This window comes from Oncorhynchus nerka, linkage group LG2, assembly GCF_034236695.1.
Source record: "Oncorhynchus nerka isolate Pitt River linkage group LG2, Oner_Uvic_2.0, whole genome shotgun sequence".
In the NCBI taxonomy this organism is placed as follows: domain Eukaryota; kingdom Metazoa; phylum Chordata; class Actinopteri; order Salmoniformes; family Salmonidae; genus Oncorhynchus; species Oncorhynchus nerka.
This window is the reverse complement of record NC_088397.1, coordinates 74676501-74698570: the sequence shown is the minus strand read 5'-3', so window position 1 is coordinate 74698570 and position 22070 is coordinate 74676501. Positions and strand designations below refer to the sequence as shown.

Here is a 22070-nt window from a genome sequence, read left to right as displayed (position 1 = left end):
GTTAGAGGGAGAGATATTAGACAAGACAGACAACTAGGACACTGAATATACAGTACCGCTACCTCAGGCCAGCACTGTAGTTTAGCTAAAGCCCATCTGATGACACTTAGTTTGTATTAATGGGAATAATTAACTTCTAAATGTATTCAAATACTACTTTCCTATCTAGCTTGAAGGATCACTCTGGGACACACATGGCCCTGCCATCTGCGTACAGGTATGACAGGGTCTGAGAGGGTTTTATACACTCACACAGGTGAGAGTTTACTTGTGAAAGGTCAAAGGTGAAGGGTTACTGTACCTGCGTGGCCTCCAAGATGAAGTCGTGGATGATGATCTGTTCTTCGTTGGAGAGACACAGTCTGTCCTTGCTGATCAGGGTGACGGTGAAAGCTAGGCAGTTCATTGCCTCCTCTCTGCTCGGCCAGTACACAAACTCATCCTCAGCCTAAATACACATACACCAGACATACAGGTTAGATGTGTGTAATGTATGTGTGTGTAACCAGGCGAGAACAGTAGAGCGCTACTTGACTAAATGTTGTAACCTTCTGGCTAGCTACTCTACTCACCAAACCATGGTTGTCTGCAAGCATGACGATGATTTGGGCATTGTGGTCCCAGATCATTCTCCAGAAGTCTGTGGTGGTGTGGGGTAAAGGATGCTGGGTAATGATAAACTCATTACTCCTGTAGTAACCCTGCGTGGCCCATGGTTGAAGATCAATATGTAAGCACTCATACATAGTCAACAACTCAGAAAATCTTCTATAACATGATTACCCAATTACTTTTACGCTGTCTAAACATCAGAAGGTGTCTGTTGGGTTTTGTGTCTATTGTGTCCGTTAGGTTTTACATTTGATCTAAATGAGTTTTAAAAAGTTACGGTCGGAATGTGATGAGTACTGTGTACAGGCCCTTGTCTCAATTTCTCAGTATTAATTATTCCTTATAATACATAATTGACTATTTTTCAGTAAGAGGCTTCACACAATAACAGTTTGAAATGCAGAGTAATTATAATCATCAAGGGAACAGAAGATATCATTCGACAGAGTGTGTGTGGTGAGCATTGTGTGGTGTGTGTGTGTGTGTGTGGTGAGCATTGTGTGGTGTGTGCGGTATAGCAGTATCATACCATTATGTAGGAGGCATTGATATAGTCTGTGCCTTTCATTCCAGGGAGAGGGGCCAGTCCTACGCGAGCTCGTTCCGCTAGAGCGGGAGAAAAAATACATGCATTCAATCACACCCATGGCGTTAGGGTGCCATGACACAATACTAGATAATAATGAACATGCAGTAATTAGTTGCCACTAAAGCACTTTCCCTATGGTATAATAACATGGCCGGGTAAATAAACTCAAACTCTTTCTATAATGTCTTGGGGTGAACTGGCAAAGCATGACACCTCATTATCTCACTCAGTGCAGTAGATGATGGAGAATTGACAGAGTAATTGATAATGTAGCCTGGGATAGTATCTATAGAAATACTGTCCTCACATGGAACTACTGAGGAGTTGCGGTTCTTCTCCTTGTTGCAGTCTTTCTGGGCGCTGAAACACTCCACGAAGCTGCCGTTACTCTGGGTCAGCAGCTGGAGAGATAGAGGTAGCAACACCGTGCTGTGAGATAGAAAAATCTCACCACGAACGGGTTTAATGTTTATTATGTGTGTATGTGACATGTATTACAGTGTTCAGTACACTGTAGTCCTTCAACTATGGAGTTTCTAAAAGGCTCTATTCCTTATGGTTTGAAAGACATACAGTACGAACTACACTATGCTACACCAACGGAGGCTGGGGTTCATCATACCCTGAACTGCTTGTCGAGGCGGGTGCGGCCCCCCAGGCCGGGGGTGAGGATGCTGTTGACGTAACCATGGAGCTGCCAGGCGGGTACCTCTGTCTCACTGCCCAGGATGGCCTCCATCAGGGCATCATGGATGAACACATACTGCTCCTATAGTCCAAGGGGAAGGGCAGAGGGAGGAGGAATTAGACTGGAGAGAACCCCTGAGCTTATGGAGAAGATCTCTCTAGCTAGTGTAACATTGTGTAGGAGATGACATTCTCTTCGGCAGTTACTGTAGCTGTATGAACTTTGTAGGTTTATCGGAGGTGTCATTTGTCACACACACAAACACACACACCTCTGTCTGGACCAGGTAGTTGCGTTGTGTGCGGATGTGTTTGAGAAAGCCCCAGACGTTGACTGTGCTTTTGTCTTTGATCTGCTGCAGCATGCTGTCGAGGACGATGTACGTACCCGTCCTCCCAACTCCAGCACTATACAACCAAAACACATGTTACCTACTAACTACCACAGGAGACCCATAGAAGGAGCTGTATTACTGATCGTAGACGAGACATCAATGAAAACTAGTGGTGTTTCTGATTACTTCTTATGATGAGGAAGATGATTTTGTGCACTAGGAAAGAGCATCGCACTCTCTGCAGTAAACATGGGTGGAATCCATGTTTAGAGAACATAATTTTTCGAGAGAGCTATTGTACCTGCAGTGCACTAGGACAGGGCCCATGCCAGGTGCGCGTGCTGCAGAGGAGCGCCCTATAAAGGTGAGGACAGGTAGGGTGTATTCCGGAACGCCCATGTCAGGCCACTGGGTGTAGTGATACTGGATCACCATCCGCTCGTTTTGACGCCCCTTCGGGTTGCCCTTCTGACCCTGAAACAAAATGGATGACATTTAAGATTGAACTGGCTGGAGTATGTCCACTTGGCAGATACGAAAGAATAAGGCACACAAGGGAAGACCTGCTGGATAAAGGGCCAATTTCATTAGGCCTAGTCCAAAAACGATTTCCTTAGGCCTAGTCCAAAAACAATTTCCTTAGGCCTAGTCCAAAAACAATTTCCTTAGACCTAGTCCAAAGACAATTTCCTTAGGCCTAGTCCAAAAACAATTTCCTTAGGCCTAGTCCAAAAACAATTTCTTAGGCCTAGTCCAAAAACAATTTCCTTAGGCCTAGTCCAAAAACAATTTCCTTAGGCCTAGTCCAAAAACAATTTCCTTAGACCTAGTCCAAAACAATTTCCTTAGACCTAGTCCAAAAACAATTTCCTTAGGCCTAGTCCAAAAACAATTTCCTTAGGCCTAGTCCAAAAACAATTTCCTTAGGCCTAGTCCAAAAACAATTTCTTAGGCCTAGTCCAAAAACAATTTCAATGGAGGATTTCTATTGAACATGATTCTTAGTGATTTTATCCAGGACTCGGTTTAATGTGTGTCTGGGGAAAGCAGCCCTAAGCGGAGGTGTCCCCAACACAAGCACTATGGACAAACATCTCAGTAGTACTGTAGACGTACTGTATGGGTATTGTAGCACTGGGACATACCTTTTTGAATTTGGTGTTCCGTATGAGGAATTGCCTCAGTGTGTAACAGGCGTGAACTTTAGTACTCTTCAGAGTCACCACAATGTTGCCATACTCCTCGCTGCTCTCTGTGGGCCAGTATTGGTCACATTTTCTCTGTGAAAGACAACAGTATTAATCTAATCTTCTCTGAAAAAGACAACAGTATTAATCTAATCTTCTCTGAAAAAGACAACAGTATTAATCTAATCTTCTCTGTGAAAGACAACAGTATTAATCTAATCTTCTCTGTGAAAGACAACAGTATTAATCTAATCTTCTCTGAAAAAGACAACAGTATTAATCTAATCTTCTCTGTGAAAGACAACAGTATTAATCTAATCTTCTCTGAAAAAGACAACAGTATTAATCTAATCTTCTCTGAAAAAGACAACAGTATTAATCTAATCTTCTCTGAAAAAGACAACAGTATTAATCTAATCTTCTCTGTGAAAGACAACAGTATTAATTTAATCTTCTCTGAAAAAGACAACAGTATTAATCTAATCTTCTCTGAAAAAGAAAACAGTATTAATCTTAACTTCCCTGTCAAACAACAATATGATACGCTCTTTAAAAGCCAGCTGTATATCATCCATTGTGAAAGACAACAGTAACACCAACAGTCAGAGAGAGACCACCTACCCTTCCTTTCTCTACCAGGTTGGTGATCATGACGATGATACCGGTGTTCTGTTCCCACACCATCCTCCAGAAGTCCTCGAACGTGGACTTGAGAGGACCCTGGGCGGCGATGTAGGCCTTGGGATGGTTGTAACCCTGTTGAGAGGAGACGTGGGGCTGAGTGACAGCAGTACACTCCCACAGAGCGCAAGTACAGTACACATAAGGTGAGTACCAGAGCATATATAATGACAGAGAAAGAGAACACAGCATACATAAAAACACTTAGAATAGCAACTAAATACATCTAAAGCAGTTGGTTGACCTACATCTACATAGTTAGCGTTCATGTAGTCACTGTGTTTAGCATCCTTGCCAGCCAGGGGTCGTAACTTCACCCTACTGTGATCGTCTGGGAGATAGATGAAAGGAATATTAGTCTCATTCTGGATTGCCTTTTTAACATCACGCATGAATATAACAGGCTGTCAGTGTTGACTTACAGGCCACGATGTTGATGTATCTGTTTTTGTGCTTGTTGTCAGGATGATTGGAATGTTCTGCAGTGATCTTAAGGTCCACCGTACAACGCTGAACCTCCTAGGGAGAGAGAGGTCAAGAGGGGAAGAAAACTATTTATTTTTCAAACAGCAAATGGTCTGATCAGATAATATCAAATGGTCTGATATGTTTGAATTATATTAGAAACATGATTATTATCATACGGTTTGTATAGTTGTGTGTGTATCCATACTAGAGGTCGACCGATTATGATTTTTCAATGCCAATACTGATTATTGGAGGACCAAAAATCTGATACCGATTAATCGGACGATTTATTTATTTATTTGTAATAATGACAATTACAACAATACTGAATGAACACTTATTTTAACTTAATATAATACATCAATAAAATCAATTTAGCCTCAAGTAAATAATGAAACATGTTCAATTTGGTTTAAATAATGCAAAAACAAAGTGTTGGAGGAGAAAGTAAAAGTGCAATATGTGCTATGTAAGAAAGCTAACGTTTCAGTTCCTTGCTCAGAGAACATATGAAAGCTGGTGGTTCCTTTTAACATGAGTCTTCAATATTCCCAGGTAAGAAGTTTTAGGTTGTAGTTATTATAGGAATTATAGGACTATTTCTCTACTGTTAATTAACCTGCCTCACACTCAGCCATCTGCTCCACAACACACACTTCTTTCAGTATAAATACACTGAACAAAAATATTAAAAGCAACACGTAAAGTGTTGGTCCCATGTTTCATGAGGTGAAATAAAACATCCCAGAAATGTTCCATACGCACGAAAAGCTTATTTCTCTCAGATTTTGTGCACAAATTTGTTTACATCCCTGTTAGTGAGGATTTCTCTTTTTCCAAGATAATCCAACCACCTGAGAGGTGTGGCGTATCAAGAAGATTTTTAAACGGCATGATCATTACACAGGTACACCTTGTGCTGAGGAAAATAAAAAGGACACTCCAAAATGTGCAGTTTTATCACACAACACAATGCCACAGATGTCTCAAGTTGAGGGAGCATGTAATTGGCATGCTGACTACAGGAATGTCCACCAGATCTGTTGCCAGAGAATTTCATGTTAATTTCTCTCTCATAAACTGCCTCCAATGTCGTTTTAGAGAATTTGGCAGTAGGTCCAACCGTCCTCACAACCGCAGACCACGTGTAACCACACCAGCCCAGGAGCTCCATATCCGGCTCCTTCACCTGCGGGATCCTTTGAGACCAGCCGCCCGGACTGCAGATGACACTGAGGAGTATTTCTGTCTGTAATAAAGCCCTTTTGTGGGGAAGAACTCATTCTGATTGGCTAGGCCTGGCTCCCCAGTGGGTGGGCCTATGCTGCGCTCCTGCCCAGTCATGTGAAATCTATAGATTAGGGCCTAATGGATTTCTTTTAATTGACTGATTTCCTGAAATGAACTGTAAATCAGTCAAATCGTTGTATTTATATATTTTTTCAGTATACATACTGCACATGCCCTGTACACATGTTATAGTGTTTACACAAACATAGGCATACTGTACACACCTACACACTCACAGACATAGGCAGTAATGTACACAACTACACACACAGACAACATAAACCTGAATATCATAGACTCACAGACACACACTCCCCCTCAACAATCGGAGAAAGGCTGAGAGATCAAAATGTATTGTGTTACTTCCTACCTCAAACTCCTCAGAGAACCCGTGCAAGTTGTTGGAGTAGAGTTCCATGATGTGTTTGATGAACTGCCTGACAGGGATGGCATCCATGTCATCTGTAGGAAGACATACCACACTTAGAAAGACACAAATGTGGACATATCACACTTAGAAAGACACAAATGTGGACATACCACACTTAGAAAGACACAAATGTGGACATACCACACTTTTTCACAATGGCAGAGAGAGAGTGACTGTCTTTAGCAATGTTAACATATGTTTCCCATGCCAATAACGCGCCTTGAATTGAATTGAGTGAGTGTGTGACCGAGCGTGTGACACAGACACAAACAAAATCTAAATTTAGATCAATTTTAAATTCAGGCTATAACATCAAAATGTGGAAAAAGTCCAGGGGTGTGAATACTTTGTGAAGGTGTAAATAACAATATTAATATCCTGTCTAGAACCTCCCTAGGTTTGTAACTGCTTCCATATTTCAGACAGACAAATGAAAGACCAGGTATTTTAATATCCCTTCAGCCTGTATCCCTTAGATTTCCAACGTACCACTGCGCTACTCTAGTGTGGCACAGCATTACAAATGAACCAGCAATCTGCTAGGCGTTCACTGCCTCTCCCATAGACACTTTCAGAGAAGAACATATGGGGCCAAACGTCTCAGAGTAGTGCTGCTCTAGGATCAGGTCCTCCCTGTCCATTATATCTCATTCAATGTGATCTAAAAGGCAAAACTGATCCTAAATCAGCACATCCCACACAGCCTCCCACTGAGACTAATTAACTACCCCAGTAGTACAGATATGAATAACACATGTCACGCATCATCATCATCATCACACTGAAATGCTTCACGGAGATTCTTACAGGTAAAAAGGATGAATGTGTGGACACATCTAGACTTGTTGTCGTTTATGTTGAGAAGAACACTGAATGTCACACAGAGCGATGGGAATCACACCACAGCTAGACCAGTCACTGGCGGACAAAGAGACATAATGGTCTAATATGGATGTTTAGAGGGGGTGGCATCTGTGTTAGATGAGCCACATCAGTCCCAAATTATCCATTAGGGAGGAGAGGTGATGGGGAGGCTACTGTCACACAGAGAAAGCCACCAGGACAAAGGGTGTGTGTGTGTGTGGACAGAGGAAACAGCTGCTGGGTTTGTCTGCTGGTGCTGGTGTGTGATATTACAGCCAATACACACTCCCAGCTGGGTCCACTGACAGACAGGCACTCCCTGACTCACTTCAATGGTTACATGGTTAAAGGTGATTGGGGGATTGTTTGAGTGTCCATTTGTCAACCGTCTTCCATTCATACACTAATCAATGGAGCTGATTAAAATACTATGGGAACATTTGGATTTGCTAGAACTGTGCAGCTGTGCACACATTTAGCCTTTATTCAGGAGAGAAGGGATGTGATGAAAGGTGGAACAAAGACATTCATGTGCAGGCAGGCAAACACACTAGACCAGCTGTGTCAGAGTTTTGGCTCCATGCACCCCCTCTCTCCGTTTTCTTCCTGCTCATTAAACCCCTCACATTACAGTCCAGTGGGGGGATGGATTTAGCAATTCAGATGCTGTACAACAATCACAGTTCTATAAACACAACACTCTGTTCTCTGAGATGGTATATTAACTTGTCTGTACAGAAAGAAGCAGTTCGTCTCCACATTGAGGAGAAAAGAGAGGGAGTGGGGGAGAGAGCGCGTGAGCAAGGAAGGGGAGAGAGCGCGTGCGCGAGGAATGGGGACAGGGAGATAGCGAGCGAGGAAGGGGGACAGAGCGTGCACGCGTGGAAGGGGGACAGGGAGATAGCGAGCGAGGAAGGGGGACAGAGCGAGCGCGCGAGGAAGGTGGACAGGGAGATAGTGAGCGAGGAAGGGGGACAGAGTGTGCGCGCGAGGAATGGGGACAGGGAGATAGCGAGCGAGGAAGGGGGACAGAGCGTGCGCGTGAGGAAGTGGGACAGGGAGATAGCGAGCGAGGAAGGGGGACAGGGAGATAGCGAGCGAGGAAGGGGGACAGGGAGGTAGCGAGCGAGGAAGGGGGACAGAGCGTGCGTGTGCGGGGAATGGGGACAGGGAGATGGCGAGCGAGAAAGGGGGACAGGGAGATAGCGAGCGAGGAAGGGGGACAGGGCTTTAGCGAGCGAGGAAGGGGGACAGAGCGTGCGCGCGTGGAAGGGGGCAGGGAGATAGCGAGCGAGGAAGGGGGACAGGGAGATAGCGAGCGAGGAAGGGGGACAGAGTGTGCGCGCGAGGAATGGGGACAGGGAGATAGCGAGCGAGGAAGGGGGACAGAGCGTGCACGGGAGGAAGGGGGACAGGGAGATAGCGAGCGAGGAAGGGGGACAGAGCGTGCGCGCGAGGAAGGGGGACAGGGAGATAGCGAGCGAGGAAGGGGGACAGGGAGATAGCGAGCGAGGAAGGGGGACAGTGAGATAGCGAGCGAGGAAGGGGGACAGAGCGTGCGTGCGAGGAAGGGGGACAGGGAGGTAGCGAGCGAGGAAGGGGGACAGAGCGTGCGCGCGGGGAATGGGGACAGGGAGATGGCGAGCGAGAAAGGGGGACAGGGAGATAGCGAGCGAGGAAGGGGGACAGGGCTTTAGCGAGCGAGGAAGGGGGACAGAGCGTGCGCGCGTGGAAGGGGGCAGGGAGATAGTGAGCGAGGAAGGTGGACAGGGAGATAGCGAGCGAGGAAGGGGGACAGTGAGATAGCGAGCGAGGAAGGGGGACAGAGCGTGTGTGCGAGGAAGGGGACAGGGAGATAGCGAGCGAGGAAGGGGGCAGAGCGTGCGCGCGAGGAAGGGGGACAGGTAGATAGCGAGCGAGGAATGGGGACAGAGCGTGCGCGCGAGGAAGGGGGCAGGGAGATAGCGAGCGAGGAATGGGGACAGGGAGATAGCGAGCGAGGAAGGGGGCAGAGCGTGCGCGCGAGGAAGGGGGACAGAGCGTGCGAGGAAGGGGGACAGGGAGATAGCGAGCGAGGAAGGGGGACAGAGCGTGCGTGCGAGGAAGGGGGACAGGGACAGAGCGTGCGCGCGAGGAAGGGGGACAGGGAGATAGCGAGTGAGGAATGGGGACAGGGAGATAGCGAGCGAGGAAGGGGGGCAGAGCGTGCGCGCGAGGAAGGGGGACAGAGCGTGTGAGAAAGGGGGACAGGGAGATAGCGAGCGAGGAAGGGGGACAGAGCGTGCGTGCGAGGAAGGGGGACAGGGAGATAGCGAGCGAGGAATGGGGACAGAGCGAGCGAAGGTGGGGGGAAAGAGAGAAAAGAGACAAAAGCAGAATGGATGGAGAGTCAATACAGACATCAGCTGGGTTCTTTAAGTTAACCATCATTGCTTTGAACTGGGCCGTAGTGCCCAGTTATAGTCCCTCTGAGTCCCTGAGAGTCTGCTCTCTTTAAATGAACGCTATGCATTACACACAGCACTGTCTTCTCATTGTGTTATTGACCAGGTGCCTCTACACCGGGCTCTCTCAGAGAAGAACCCTCTCACATCACTCCTAATAGAGCAGGTCACAAGCACTTTTACATGCACTCAGGGTGTAAGCCACTGAGTAAAATAGAAGTAGATTGGCCCATTCAAAAGTATTAAACTCACACTAGAATGTATCCTATCCTTAACAAGAGCAGATAATGACTAACGAAGAAAAAAGCTTGACTTAAAGAGTGTGGACAAAAACGTTGACAAGAGAATGGTCACAGAATGGTTGTGGCTACTATAAAAAAATACCAGGAAGGGGTTGGGCAATAGTTTGTAAACACAGAAATATTGCTAAAGCAGGTTGGATTGAATTGGGCACTCATGTGTGTTATGGTGTGTTAAAGAAGGTGTGTCTTACCTGGGATGGGGATGACAGGGATGTTCTCATTGGCCACCACCCTGGGAGAACTACTGTCCTCCACATAGAAGTGAGCTGTCTGGAAAAACCTCCTGTAGATTAACACAGAAGAGGAGAGAGAGCCCAAAATCACCACACAGAAGAGAGGAGAGGTAACATCCCCAGCAGTACCACACAGAGGAGAGATAGCCCAACATCACCACACAGAAGAGAGGAGAGGTAACATCACCACCAGTACCACACAGAGGAGAGTAAACCCAACATCACCACAGGTACCACACAGAGGAGAGATAGCCCAACATCACCACACAGAAGAGAGGAGAGGTAACATCACCACCAGTACCACACAGAGGAGAGTAAACCCAACATCACCACCAGTACCACACAGAGGAGAGATAGCCCAACATCACCACACAGAAGAGAGGAGAGGTAACATCACCACCAGTACCACACAGAGGAGAGTAAACCCAACATCACCACCAGTACCACACAGGAGAGAGTACACCCAACATCACCACCGGACCACACAGAAGAGAGTACACCCAACATCACCACCAGTACCACACAGAGGAGAGTAAACCCAACATCACCACCAGTACCACACAGAGGAGAGTAAACCCAACATCACCACCAGTACCACACAGGAGAGAGTACACCCAACATCACCACCGGACCACACAGAGGAGAGTAAACCCAACATCACCACACAGAAGAGAGGAGAGGTAACATCACCACCAGTACCACACAGAGGAGAGTAAACCCAACATCACCACCAGTACCACACAGAGGAGAGTAAACCCAACATCACCACCAGTACCACACAGAGGAGAGTAAACCCAACATCACCACCAGTACCACACAGAGGAGAGATAGCCCAACATCACCACACAGAAGAGAGGAGAGGTAACATCACCACCAGTACCACACAGAGGAGAGTAAACCCAACATCACCACCAGTACCACACAGAGGAGAGTAAACCCAACATCACCACCAGTACCACACAGAGGAGAGTAAACCCAACATCACCACCAGTACCACACAGAGGAGAGTAAACCCAACATCACCACCAGTACCACGCAGAGGAGAGTAAACACAACATCACCACCAGTACCACACAGAGGAGATATAGCCCAACATCACCACACAGAAAAGAGGAGAGGTAACATCACCGCCAGCACCACACAGAGGAGAGTAAACCCAACATCACCACCAGTACCACGCAGAGGAGAGTAAACCCAACATCACCACCAGTACCACACAGAGGAGAGTAAAACCCAACATCACCACCAGTACCACACAGAGGAGAGTAAAACCCAACATCACCACCAGTACCACACAGAGGAGAGTAAACCCAACATCACTACCAGTACCACACAGAGGAGAGTAAACCCAACATCACCATCAGACCACACAGAGGAGAGTAAACCCAACATCACCACCAGTACCACACAGAGGAGAGTAAACCCAACATCACCACCAGGACCACACAGAGGAGAGTAAACCCAACATCACCACCAGTACCACACAGAGGAGAGTAAACCCAACATCACCACCGGACCACACAGAAGAGAGTAAACCCAACATCACCACCAGTACCACACAGAGGAGAGTAAACCCAACATCACCACCAGTACCACACAGAGGAGAGTAAACCCAACATCACCACCAGTACCACACAGAGGAGAGTAAACCCAACATCACCACCAGTACCACACAGAGGAGAGTAAACCCAACATCACCACCAGACCACACAGAAGAGAGTAAACCCAACATCACCACCAGTACCACACAGAGGAGAGTAAACCCAACATCACCACCAGACCACACAGAAGAGAGTAAACCCAACATCACCACCAGGACCACACAGAGGAGAGTAAACCCAACATCACCACCAGACCACACAGAAGAGAGTAAACCCAACATCACCACCAGCACCACACAGAGGAGAGTAAACCCAACATCACCACCAATTCCACACAGAGGAGAGTAAACCCAACATCACCACCAGACCACACAGAAGAGAGTAAACCCAACATCACCACCAGTACCACACAGAGGAGAGTAAACCCAACATCACCACCAGTACCACACAGAGGAGAGTAAACCCAACATCACCACCAGTACCACACAGAGGAGAGTAAAACCAACATCACCACCAGTACCACACAGAGGAGAGTAAACCCAACATCACCACCAGACCACACAGAAGAGAGTAAACCCAACATCACCACCAGTACCACACAGAGGAGAGTAAACCCAACATCACCACCAGTACCACACAGAGGAGAGTAAACCCAACATCACCACCAGTACCACACAGAGGAGAGTAAACCCAACATCACCACCAGTACCACACAGAAGACAGGAACATGATGCAGAGTTAATTGAAAATCATTAGTACCACATCGATAGAGCTCTGTGGGTAAAGTTGCTGGCAATGACAACATAAACCAGATTCCAACCAGTTTGTGATGGTCACATGTAGCCATACACCTTTGCACTTTAAAGATGCACTCTGGGATCTTAAGTACAACAATTTGTAACATATTGGGTTCATAACATATCAAATTCAAATCAACCGTTATTGTCACATACGCAGAATACGACTGGTGTAGCCTTTAACAGAGGTGTGGACTCCAGTCAGACTCGACCTGACTTGATATCCTCTCCAAGCCCAAATATGAAAAATGATGCTATTAAAAAAGTGTGCAGCGCATCAACTCTTCATTTAACGGATTACAGTTTGAATTGGACAGCAGCCAATCAGATTGTGCCAGCGGAGGAAAAGTTGTGTGTGGCAGTGCAGAGGAATGTCGGTGGGTGAATTCAGTCGGAGCCCTTGGAAAGATGATACACCAAATGATTATTGTCGGATATAAAGACGACGCTGTATCAACAAAAAACAGATTGCAACTTGCAAAACATGCAGGAAGAAAATGACAGACGGAGGAGCAACAACTTCCAACTTTGTTCAACATTTGAAGCTGCACAAAGAACGGTAAGTCGTGGCTAATATAGCCGACAGCTATTATATTTTAATACTTTACTAGTGTAGCATGTAGGCTAACGTAATGTTAAATCAATGAGCCTCCACACAGTTAGGCAGTGCGGGAACGTGATCATTGCACCCAAGATTGAGCTACAACTGGCTAGGCAGTTGGTAGCCTAAATCCTGCCTGATGTTACTGCAGTTCCTAAAACCACTGACATACGTGAGCCTACTGTAACCCCACACACAGAGTGTGTACAAGCCTACATCGCTCAATTGCGCCACATAGCGATCCTCGGTCACTATTGGGGGGGTCTTTTTCATGGCTACCCATGTATTTCCATGGAAATATGTTTAAGCGTTCAATAGTTTTTCTTTATTTTTACTATTTTATACATTGTAGAATAATAGTGAAGACATCAAAACTATGAATTAACACATATGGAATGATGATGATGTAAAAATGTTAAACAAATCAAAATATAGATTTATATTTTGGATTCTTCAATGTAGCCAACCTTTGCCTTGATGACAGCTTTGCACACTCTTGGCATTCTCTCAACCAGCATCACCTGGAATGCTTTTTCAACAGGCTTGAAGGAGCTCCAACATATGCTGAGCACTTGTTGGCTGCTTTTTCTTTACTCTGCGGTCCAACTCATCCCAAACCATCTTAAATGGGTTGAGGTCGGGGGATTGTGGAGGCCAGGTCATCTGATGCAGCACTCCATCACTCTCCTTCTTGGTCAAATAGCCCTTACACCGCCTGGAGGTGTGTTTTAGGTCATTGTCCTGTTGAAAAACAAATGATAGTCCCACTAAGAACAAACCAGATGGGTTGGCGTATTGCTGCATAAGCCTGTGGCAGCCATGCTGGTAAAGTGTGCATTGAATTCTAAATAAATCACGACAGTGTCACCAGCAAAGCACCATCACACCTCCTCTTCCATGCTCCACGGTGGGAACCACACATGCAGAGATCATCCTTTCAACAACTCTGCGTCTCACAAAGAGACGTTTGTTGGTACCAAAAATCTTAAATTTGGACACATCAGAACAAAGGATATATTTCCACCGGTCTAATATCCATTGCTCATGTTTCTTGGCCCAGGCAAGTTTGTTCTTCTTATTGGTGTCCTTTAGTAGTGGTTTCATTGCAGCAATTTGACCATGAAGGCCTGATTCACACAGTCTCCTCTGAACAGTTGATGTTGAGACGTGTCTGTTACTTGAACTCTGTGAAGCATTTATTTGGGCTGCAATTTAAGGTGCAGTAAATTGCCGATATCTGAGGCTGGTCACTCTAACGAACTTATCATCTGCAGCAGAGGTAACTCTGGGTCTTCCATTCTTGTGGCGGTCCTCATGAGAGCCAGTTTTGTCATAGCGCTTCATGTTTTTTGCGACTGCACTTGAAGAAACTTTCACATTTTCCGGACTGACTGCCCTTCATGCCTTAAGGTAATGATGGACTGTCATTTCTCTTTGCTTATTTGATCAGTTCTTGCCATAATATGGACTTTGTCTTTAACCAAATTGGACAATCTTCTGTATACCACCCCCCTATCTTGTCACAACACAACTGATTGGCTCAAATGCATTATGAAGGAAATAAATTCCAAAATAATGTTTTAACAAGGCACACCTGTTAATTGAAATGCATTCCATGTGACTACCTCATTAAGCAGGTTGAGAGAATGCCAAACGTGTGCAAAACTGGTGCTGGATATTTAAAACTATCATGTTAATGCAAAACATGTTTTGTTATAGATCCTTGATAAATTATGTGTGTCTTTGTAGCCTACCACTGCCATTATATTCTGTGAGCTAACCTTATGGCTTCAGGGGTGTAATCATTGGTCCAAATAGCTGCAAACGGAACGTTCTGCTACTACAACCAGAGTTTCTATTGGACAAATACAGGTACAGTTGAAGTCGGACGTTTACATACACTTAGGTTGGAGTCATTAAAAGTCGTTTTTCAACCACTCCACAAATTTCTTATTAACAAACTATAGTTTTGGCAAGTCCGTTAGGACATCTACTTTGTGCATGACACAAGTCATTTTTCCAACAATTGTTTACAGACAGATTATTTAACTTATAATTCACTGTATCACAATTCAGAAGTTTACATACACTAAGTTGATTGTGCCTTTAAACAGCTTGGTAAATTCCAGAAAATTATGTCATGGCTTGAGAAGCTTCTGATAGGCAAATTGACATCATTTGAGTCAATTGGAGGTGTACCTGTGGATGTATTTCAAGGCCTACCTTCAAACAGTGCCTCTTTGCTTGACATCATGGGAAAAGCAAAATAAATCAGCCAAGACCTCAGATTTGTTTTTGTAGAACTCCACAACTCTGGTTCATCATTGAGAGCAATTTCCAAACCCCTGATGGTACCAAGTTCATCTGCACAAACAATAGTACACAAGTATAAACACCATGGGACCATGCAGCTGTCATACTGCTCAGGGAGGAGACGAGTTCTGTCTCCTGGAGATGAACGTACTTTGGTGCAAAAAGTGAAAACAAATTCCAGAACGACAGCAAAGGATCATGTGAAGATTATGGAGGAAACGGGTACAAAAGTATCTATATCCACAGTAAAACGAGTCCTATATCAACATAACCTGACAGGCCGCTCTGCAAGGAAGAAGCCACTGCTCCAAAACCGCCATAAAAAAGCCAGACTACGGTTTGCAACTGTACATGGGGACAAAGATCATACTTTTTGGAGAAATGTCCTCTGGTCTGATGAAACAAAAATAGAACTGTTTGGCCATAATGACCATCGTTATGTTTGGAGGAAAAAGGGGGAGGCTTGCAAGCTGAAGAACACCATCCCAACCGTGAAGCACGGGGGTGGAGACATCATGTTGTGGGGCTGCTTTGCTGCAGGAGGGACTGGTGTACTTTACAAAATAGATGGCATCATGAGGAGGAAAATTATGTGGATATATTGAAGCAACATCTTAAGACATCAGTCAGGAAGTTAAAGCTTGGTCACAAATGGGTCTTCCAAATGGACAATGACCCCAAGCATACTTCTAAAGTTGTGGCAAAATGGCTTAAGGACCACAAAGTCAAGGTATTGGAGTGGCCATCACAAAGCCCTGACCTCAATCCTTTCGAAAGGTTGTGGCCAGAACTGAAAAAGCGTGTGCGAGCAAGGACGCCTACAAATCCGACTCAGTTACACCAGCTCTGTCAGGAGGAATGGGCCAAAATTCACCCAACATTGTGGGAAGCTTGTGGAAGGCCACCCACAACATTTGACCCAAGTTAAACAATTTAAAGGCAATGTTACCAAATACTAATTGAGTGTATGTAAATTTCTGGAATGTGATGAAAGAAATAAAAGCTGAAATGAATAATTCTCTCTACTATTATTCTGACATTTCACATTCTTAAAATAGAAGTGGTGATCTTAACGGACCTAAGAAAGGGAATTTTGACTAGGATTAAATGTTAGGAATTGTGAAAAGCTGAGTTGAAATGTAGTTGGCTAAGGTGTATGTATACTTCCGACTTCAACTGTAGGTTCTTCGTTTAATTCCATTTAAGAAAGGTTTTGCAACAGAATCTGGCGTAATGAATACAGGTAACCCTTCATTTGAGTTACTCACTCTGTAGACAGCAGTTATACATTTACCTTATACGTTTGAGGCATTAGCACATTTGACTTTTATTCATTTACAGACCTTTAATTACTATTTTTATGCACTATGGTTATTGATTTCTCTAACTTTGTAATAAAAACTAAGTTTGCCAAAATAAACCTCCTAATAATTGCACTTCACCCTAATCAATTGTCTCTCATGCCTGCTTGGTCCTTCCCGTACACAGTTGTCATTATAATGACATCATTGTATCCGTTTTAGCTAACACAAATTGGCACTCGGATAGGCCCGGATCTGGATCCGACCAGGTCTATAGGGAACAGGTGTAGTTTTCCTCTGGTCTGTTCGTAACAGGTCTCTCTCTAAAAACATTTATTTATGCATATTGGGTCCAGGTGGGAAAGCCCCAGGTCCATTTCAGAACGGGTCCAACTTTTTGGACCCGAGAAAGACCTCTAGTATTAACACAACATATCGTCATCATTCTCAGGTTGTTGTTAGCAGCAAGGTGGTGAATATAATTACACAGACAGAGCTGCCAGTTACATTACTGATAAAATGCCCAGGGTGGTTAGAACCAGCCCTATTTACAAGCCTGCTGATGTTATTTACATTTGACATTTTAGTAATTTAGCAGACACTTATCTAGAGCAAATTAGGGGAGCAAATACAGTTCAGAGCCTTGCTCAAGGGCACGTCGGCAGATTTGTTACATAGTTGGCTTGGGGATTCGAAACCAGCAACCTTTTGGTCAATGACCCAACGGTCTTAACCACTAGGCTTCCTGCCGCTCACACAGTAATGACTCAATAGATGAAGACCACCAGAGTACACAACAACACCCTGCTGGAATTAGGTACACGCACACACACGCACAGCCTCCTGTAAACCCGCACAGCCTCGTGTAAACGCGCACAGCCTCGTGTAAACACGCACAGCCTCCTGTAAACCCGCACAGCCTCCTGTAAACCCGCACAGCCTCGTGTAAACGCGCACAGCCTCGTGTAAACGCGCACAGCCTCGTGTAAACGCGCACAGCCTCCTGTAAACGCACACAGCCTCCTGTAAACCCGCACAGCCTCCTGTAAACCCGCACAGCCTCGTGTAAACGCGCACAGCCTCGTGTAAACGCGCACAGCCTCCTGTAAACATGCACAACCTCCTGTAAACACGCACAGCCTCCTGTAAACACGCACAGCCTCCTGTAAACACGCACAGCCCCGTGTAAACACGCACAGCCTCCTGTAAACTAAACACGCACAGCCCCATGTAAACACATACAGTCTCCTGTAAACACATACAGTGAGCTGACCATTAGTCGCTTTGGTTAAAAGTGTCTGCTAAATGGCATTTATGAGCCTTGGCCCATGACTCCTACATAACAAACAGCAGGACTAGAAAGAGCCCTGGCAGTCTCTCTCTGCCTCCAACATGTACACAAGCACAATGACTAGCTAGTCTCTAGTCTAGGCATATTTCTCTAAAGCTCTCATTTTGTCAGAAGCATTTTGAAATGTCACCCAACTTCTTCTGTGTCTAGAAGCCTGAGAGAGAAGGGAAGACCGACAACGAGGAGAAAAGGAGTGTTGCAGCCTACTTACTGCAGTGGCAGGGGTCACTATCTGACCTCACACAGAAACAAATCCATGCCCTATACACCAGCTTTTGCTACCTGGGTTCCCCCTACCAATACGTCTACTGATGTTCCCCCTATCAGTATGTCTAGTGACGTTCCCCCTACCAGTATGTCTAGTGACATTCCCCCTACCAGTATGTCTAGTGACATTCCCCCTACCAGTATGTCTAGTGACATTCCCCCTACCAGTATGTCTAGTGACGTTTCCCCTACCAGTATGTCTAGTGACATTCCCCCTACCAGTATGTCTAGTGACGTTCCCCCTACCAGTATGTCTAGTGACATTCCCCCTACCAGTATGTCTAGTGACATTCCCCCTACCAGTATGGCTAGTGACATTCCCCTACCAGTATGTCTAGTGACATTCCCCCTACCAGTATGTCTAGTGACGTTCCCCTACCAGTATGTCTAGTGACATTCCCCCTACCAGTATGTCTAGTGACATTCCCCTACCAGTATGTCTAGTGACATTCCCCTACCAGTATGTCTAGTGACATTCCCCCTACCAATATATCTACTGACGTTCCCCCTATCAGTATGTCTACCTACCTGTACTTGATGCAGAGGAGAGAGCAGATGCTGGTCATTCTTGTCGAGAGAGGAAGGGAAATAAAATAGGAGAGAGTGGCCTAAAAGCATTTGTAGAAAGAGAGAGGGAAAGACAGAGAGAAAGAAATGAATTGAATCGAGAGAGAAAGAAAGAAAGCGAGAGATTGAAGATATGAGGGAGTGGTCTCCCCTGCCCCCCTCCACCCCTGCCGCCCAGGCTAATGACTCCCTGAGGGAGAAGGTGTGGTGTGGCTAGCTAACTAACTAACCAGCCGTTCAACACCTCCCTTACACCGGGGGGGGGGGGGGCTCATTCAGAAACAGAGAGAGTGGGATGTATGGAAAGAAGTAGTGATAGAAGGATGAGATGTTTTCATTGGACAAAATTATCCTCCAAACAGACTGGCCTACCTTTTTCCCTAGCAAATATATATATATTCCCCCTACCAGTATATATAGAGTCATCATTTTCCCCTTTAAACCTCTGTGTGACATATGTGAGCTCCCTCTAACCATGTCCTCAAGCCCTCCAGATGGAGCCCTCCCCTTTAAAAGCAATTACGGTCTTAATAACGTTTTGATGTATAACTCAGATCTACTGTGAACCAACAACAATATAACCTATTGAGACAATAGAGTCATCAAAACGGATTGAATCTAATAAGTGATCACAATATTCGCTGTCGTGAAAAGTGGAGAAAAAAAGTGATGCTGAACTAATGACGACCATGTTTGCATAATTCCATTAGGAATAGCTATTTTCTGAAAAATGTATTTTAATCTCCCCCATTGTCTCCTTCCCTTCTGTCAGCAGGGATGGGGGAGTGTAAGAAAGAGATGAGAGGAGAGGAAGGATGGAGAGAGTGCTGGTACTAAGGCACCACTCAACGAGCTGTATAGGGCCATAAGCAAACAGATGTGTCGCTCCAAGTGGCCAGGGTTTTTAATGCAGGGAAACTAAAATACATTTCACTCCATTTTTACCAGCATGTCACCTGTGCAACCAGACCCGACAAAACTCTAGACCACCTTTACTCTACACACAGAATCGCATACAAAGCTCTTCCCCGCTCTCCATTTGGCAAATCTGACCATAACTCTATCCTCCTGATTCCTGCATACAAGCAAAAACTCAAACAGGAAGTACCAGTGACTCGCTCAATACGGAAGTGGTCAGATGAAGCAGATGCTACACTACAGGACTGTTTTACTCGCACAGACTGGATTCATCCGATAACATTGAGGTATTTACCACATCAGTCACCGGCTGCATAGGTAAGTGCATCGATGGCGTCGTCCCCACAGTAACCATATGTGTATAACCCAACCAGCAGCCATGCATTACAGGCAACATCCACACCGAGCTAAAGGCTGGAGCTGCTGATTCCAAAGAGCGGGACACTAATTCAGACGCTTATAAGAAATCCTGCTAAGACCTCCGATGAGCCATCAAACAGGCAAAGCTTCAAGACAGGACTAAAATCAAATCCTACTCAAATCAAATTTTATTTGTCACATACACATGGTTAGCAGATAGCAGATGTTAATGTGAGTGTAGCGAAATGCTTGTGCTTCTAGTTCCGACAATGCAGTAATAACCAAAGAGTAATCTAACCTAACAATTCCACAACAACTACCTTATACACACAAGTGTAAAGGGATGAACAATATGTACATAAAAATATATGAATGAGTAATGGTACACAACGGCATAGGCAAGATGCAGTAGATGGTATATGGTACAATATATACATATGAGATGAGTAATGTAGGGTATTAAACATTAGATGAAGTGGCATTGTTTAAAGTGGCTAGTAATACATTTTTACATACATTTTTCCATTATTAAAGTGGCTGGAGTTGAGTCAGTATGTTGGCAGCAGCCACTCAATGTTAGTTGTGGCTGTTTAACAGTCTGATGGCCTTGAGAAAGAAGCTGTTTTTCAGTCTCTCGGTCCCTGCTTTGATGCACCTGTACTGACCTCGCCTTCTGGATGATAGCGGGGTGACCAGGCAGTGGCTAAGGTGATTGTTGTAATTAATGATCTTTATGGCCTTCCTGTGACATCGGGTGGTGTAGCTGTCCTGGAGGGCAGGTAGTTTTCCCCCGGTGATGCGTTGTGCAGACCTCACTACCCTCTGGAGAGCCTTACGGTTGTAGGGGGAGCAGTTGCTGTACCAGGCGGTGATACAGCCCGACGGGATGCTCTCGATTGTGCATCAGTAAACGTTTGTGGGTGCTTTTGGTGACAAGCCAAATTTCTTCAGCCTCCTGAGATTGAAGAGGTGCTGCTGCGCCTTCTTCACCACGCTGTCTATGTGGGTGGACCAATTCAGTTTGTCCGTGATGTGTACGCCGGAGGAAACTTAACTTACTACCCTCTCCACTACTGTCCCGTCGATGTGGATAGGGGGGTGTTCCCTCTGCTGTTTCCTGAAGTCCACTACGCCGGCTCTGACGCTCATCGGATGTGGCAGGGCTTGCAAACTATCACGGATTACAAAGGGGAACGCAGCCACAAACTGCTCAGTTACACAAACCTAACAGACGAGTGGCACAGCAGTCTAAGGCACTGCATCTCAGTGCAAGAGGCGTCACTACAGTCCCTGGTTCTAATCCAGGCTGAATCACTTCCGGCCGTGATTGGGAGTCCCATACGGCAGCACACAATTGGCCCAGCGTCGTCCAGGTTTGGCCGGGGTAGACCATCATTGTTAATATGAATTTGTTCTGACTTGCCTAGTTAAATAAAGGTTCAATATATATATATTTTTTATGATTACTTTATGGGCGCTTCGAGGCAAGCAATACTGAACTATGCATGAGAGCACCAGCTGTTCCGGACAACTGTGATCTCGCTCGCCCTAGCCGAATAAGACCTTTAAATCAGGTTATCATTCACAAGACTGTGGGGCCAGATGGATTACCAGGATGGGTACTCTGACCAGCTGGCAAGTGTCTTCAATTACATTTTCAATGATTCCCTGACCCAGTCTGTAATACCTACATGTTTCAAGCAGACCACCATAGTCCCTGTGCCCATGAACACCAAGGTAACCTGCCTAAATAACTATCGCCATGTATCACTCACATCTGTAGCCATGAAATGCTTTGAAAGTCTGGTCATGGCTCACATCAACACAATCATCCCAGACACCCTGGACTCACTCCAATTCGCATACCGTCCC

The 22070-nt window shown here is 45.4% G+C and overlaps 1 protein-coding gene across 1 annotated transcript in view; it reads right to left on the bottom strand.

Annotated features, from left to right (window-relative positions):
- Positions 1-22070, bottom strand: part of LOC115142449 (receptor-type tyrosine-protein phosphatase gamma-like) — a 241688-nt gene that overhangs the window by 3791 nt on the left and 215827 nt on the right. Inside the window, exons 14-26 of the mRNA XM_065002572.1 lie at positions 10081-10172; positions 6220-6311; positions 4514-4610; positions 4340-4422; positions 4032-4166; positions 3369-3503; positions 2525-2697; positions 2161-2296; positions 1824-1970; positions 1509-1602; positions 1142-1218; positions 573-701; positions 302-448 (exon numbers count right to left, since the gene is read on the bottom strand). Coding sequence (XP_064858644.1) covers positions 302-448; positions 573-701; positions 1142-1218; positions 1509-1602; positions 1824-1970; positions 2161-2296; positions 2525-2697; positions 3369-3503; positions 4032-4166; positions 4340-4422; positions 4514-4610; positions 6220-6311; positions 10081-10172 — 1537 coding nt within the window. The remainder of the gene's footprint in view (positions 1-301; positions 449-572; positions 702-1141; positions 1219-1508; positions 1603-1823; positions 1971-2160; positions 2297-2524; positions 2698-3368; positions 3504-4031; positions 4167-4339; positions 4423-4513; positions 4611-6219; positions 6312-10080; positions 10173-22070) is intronic.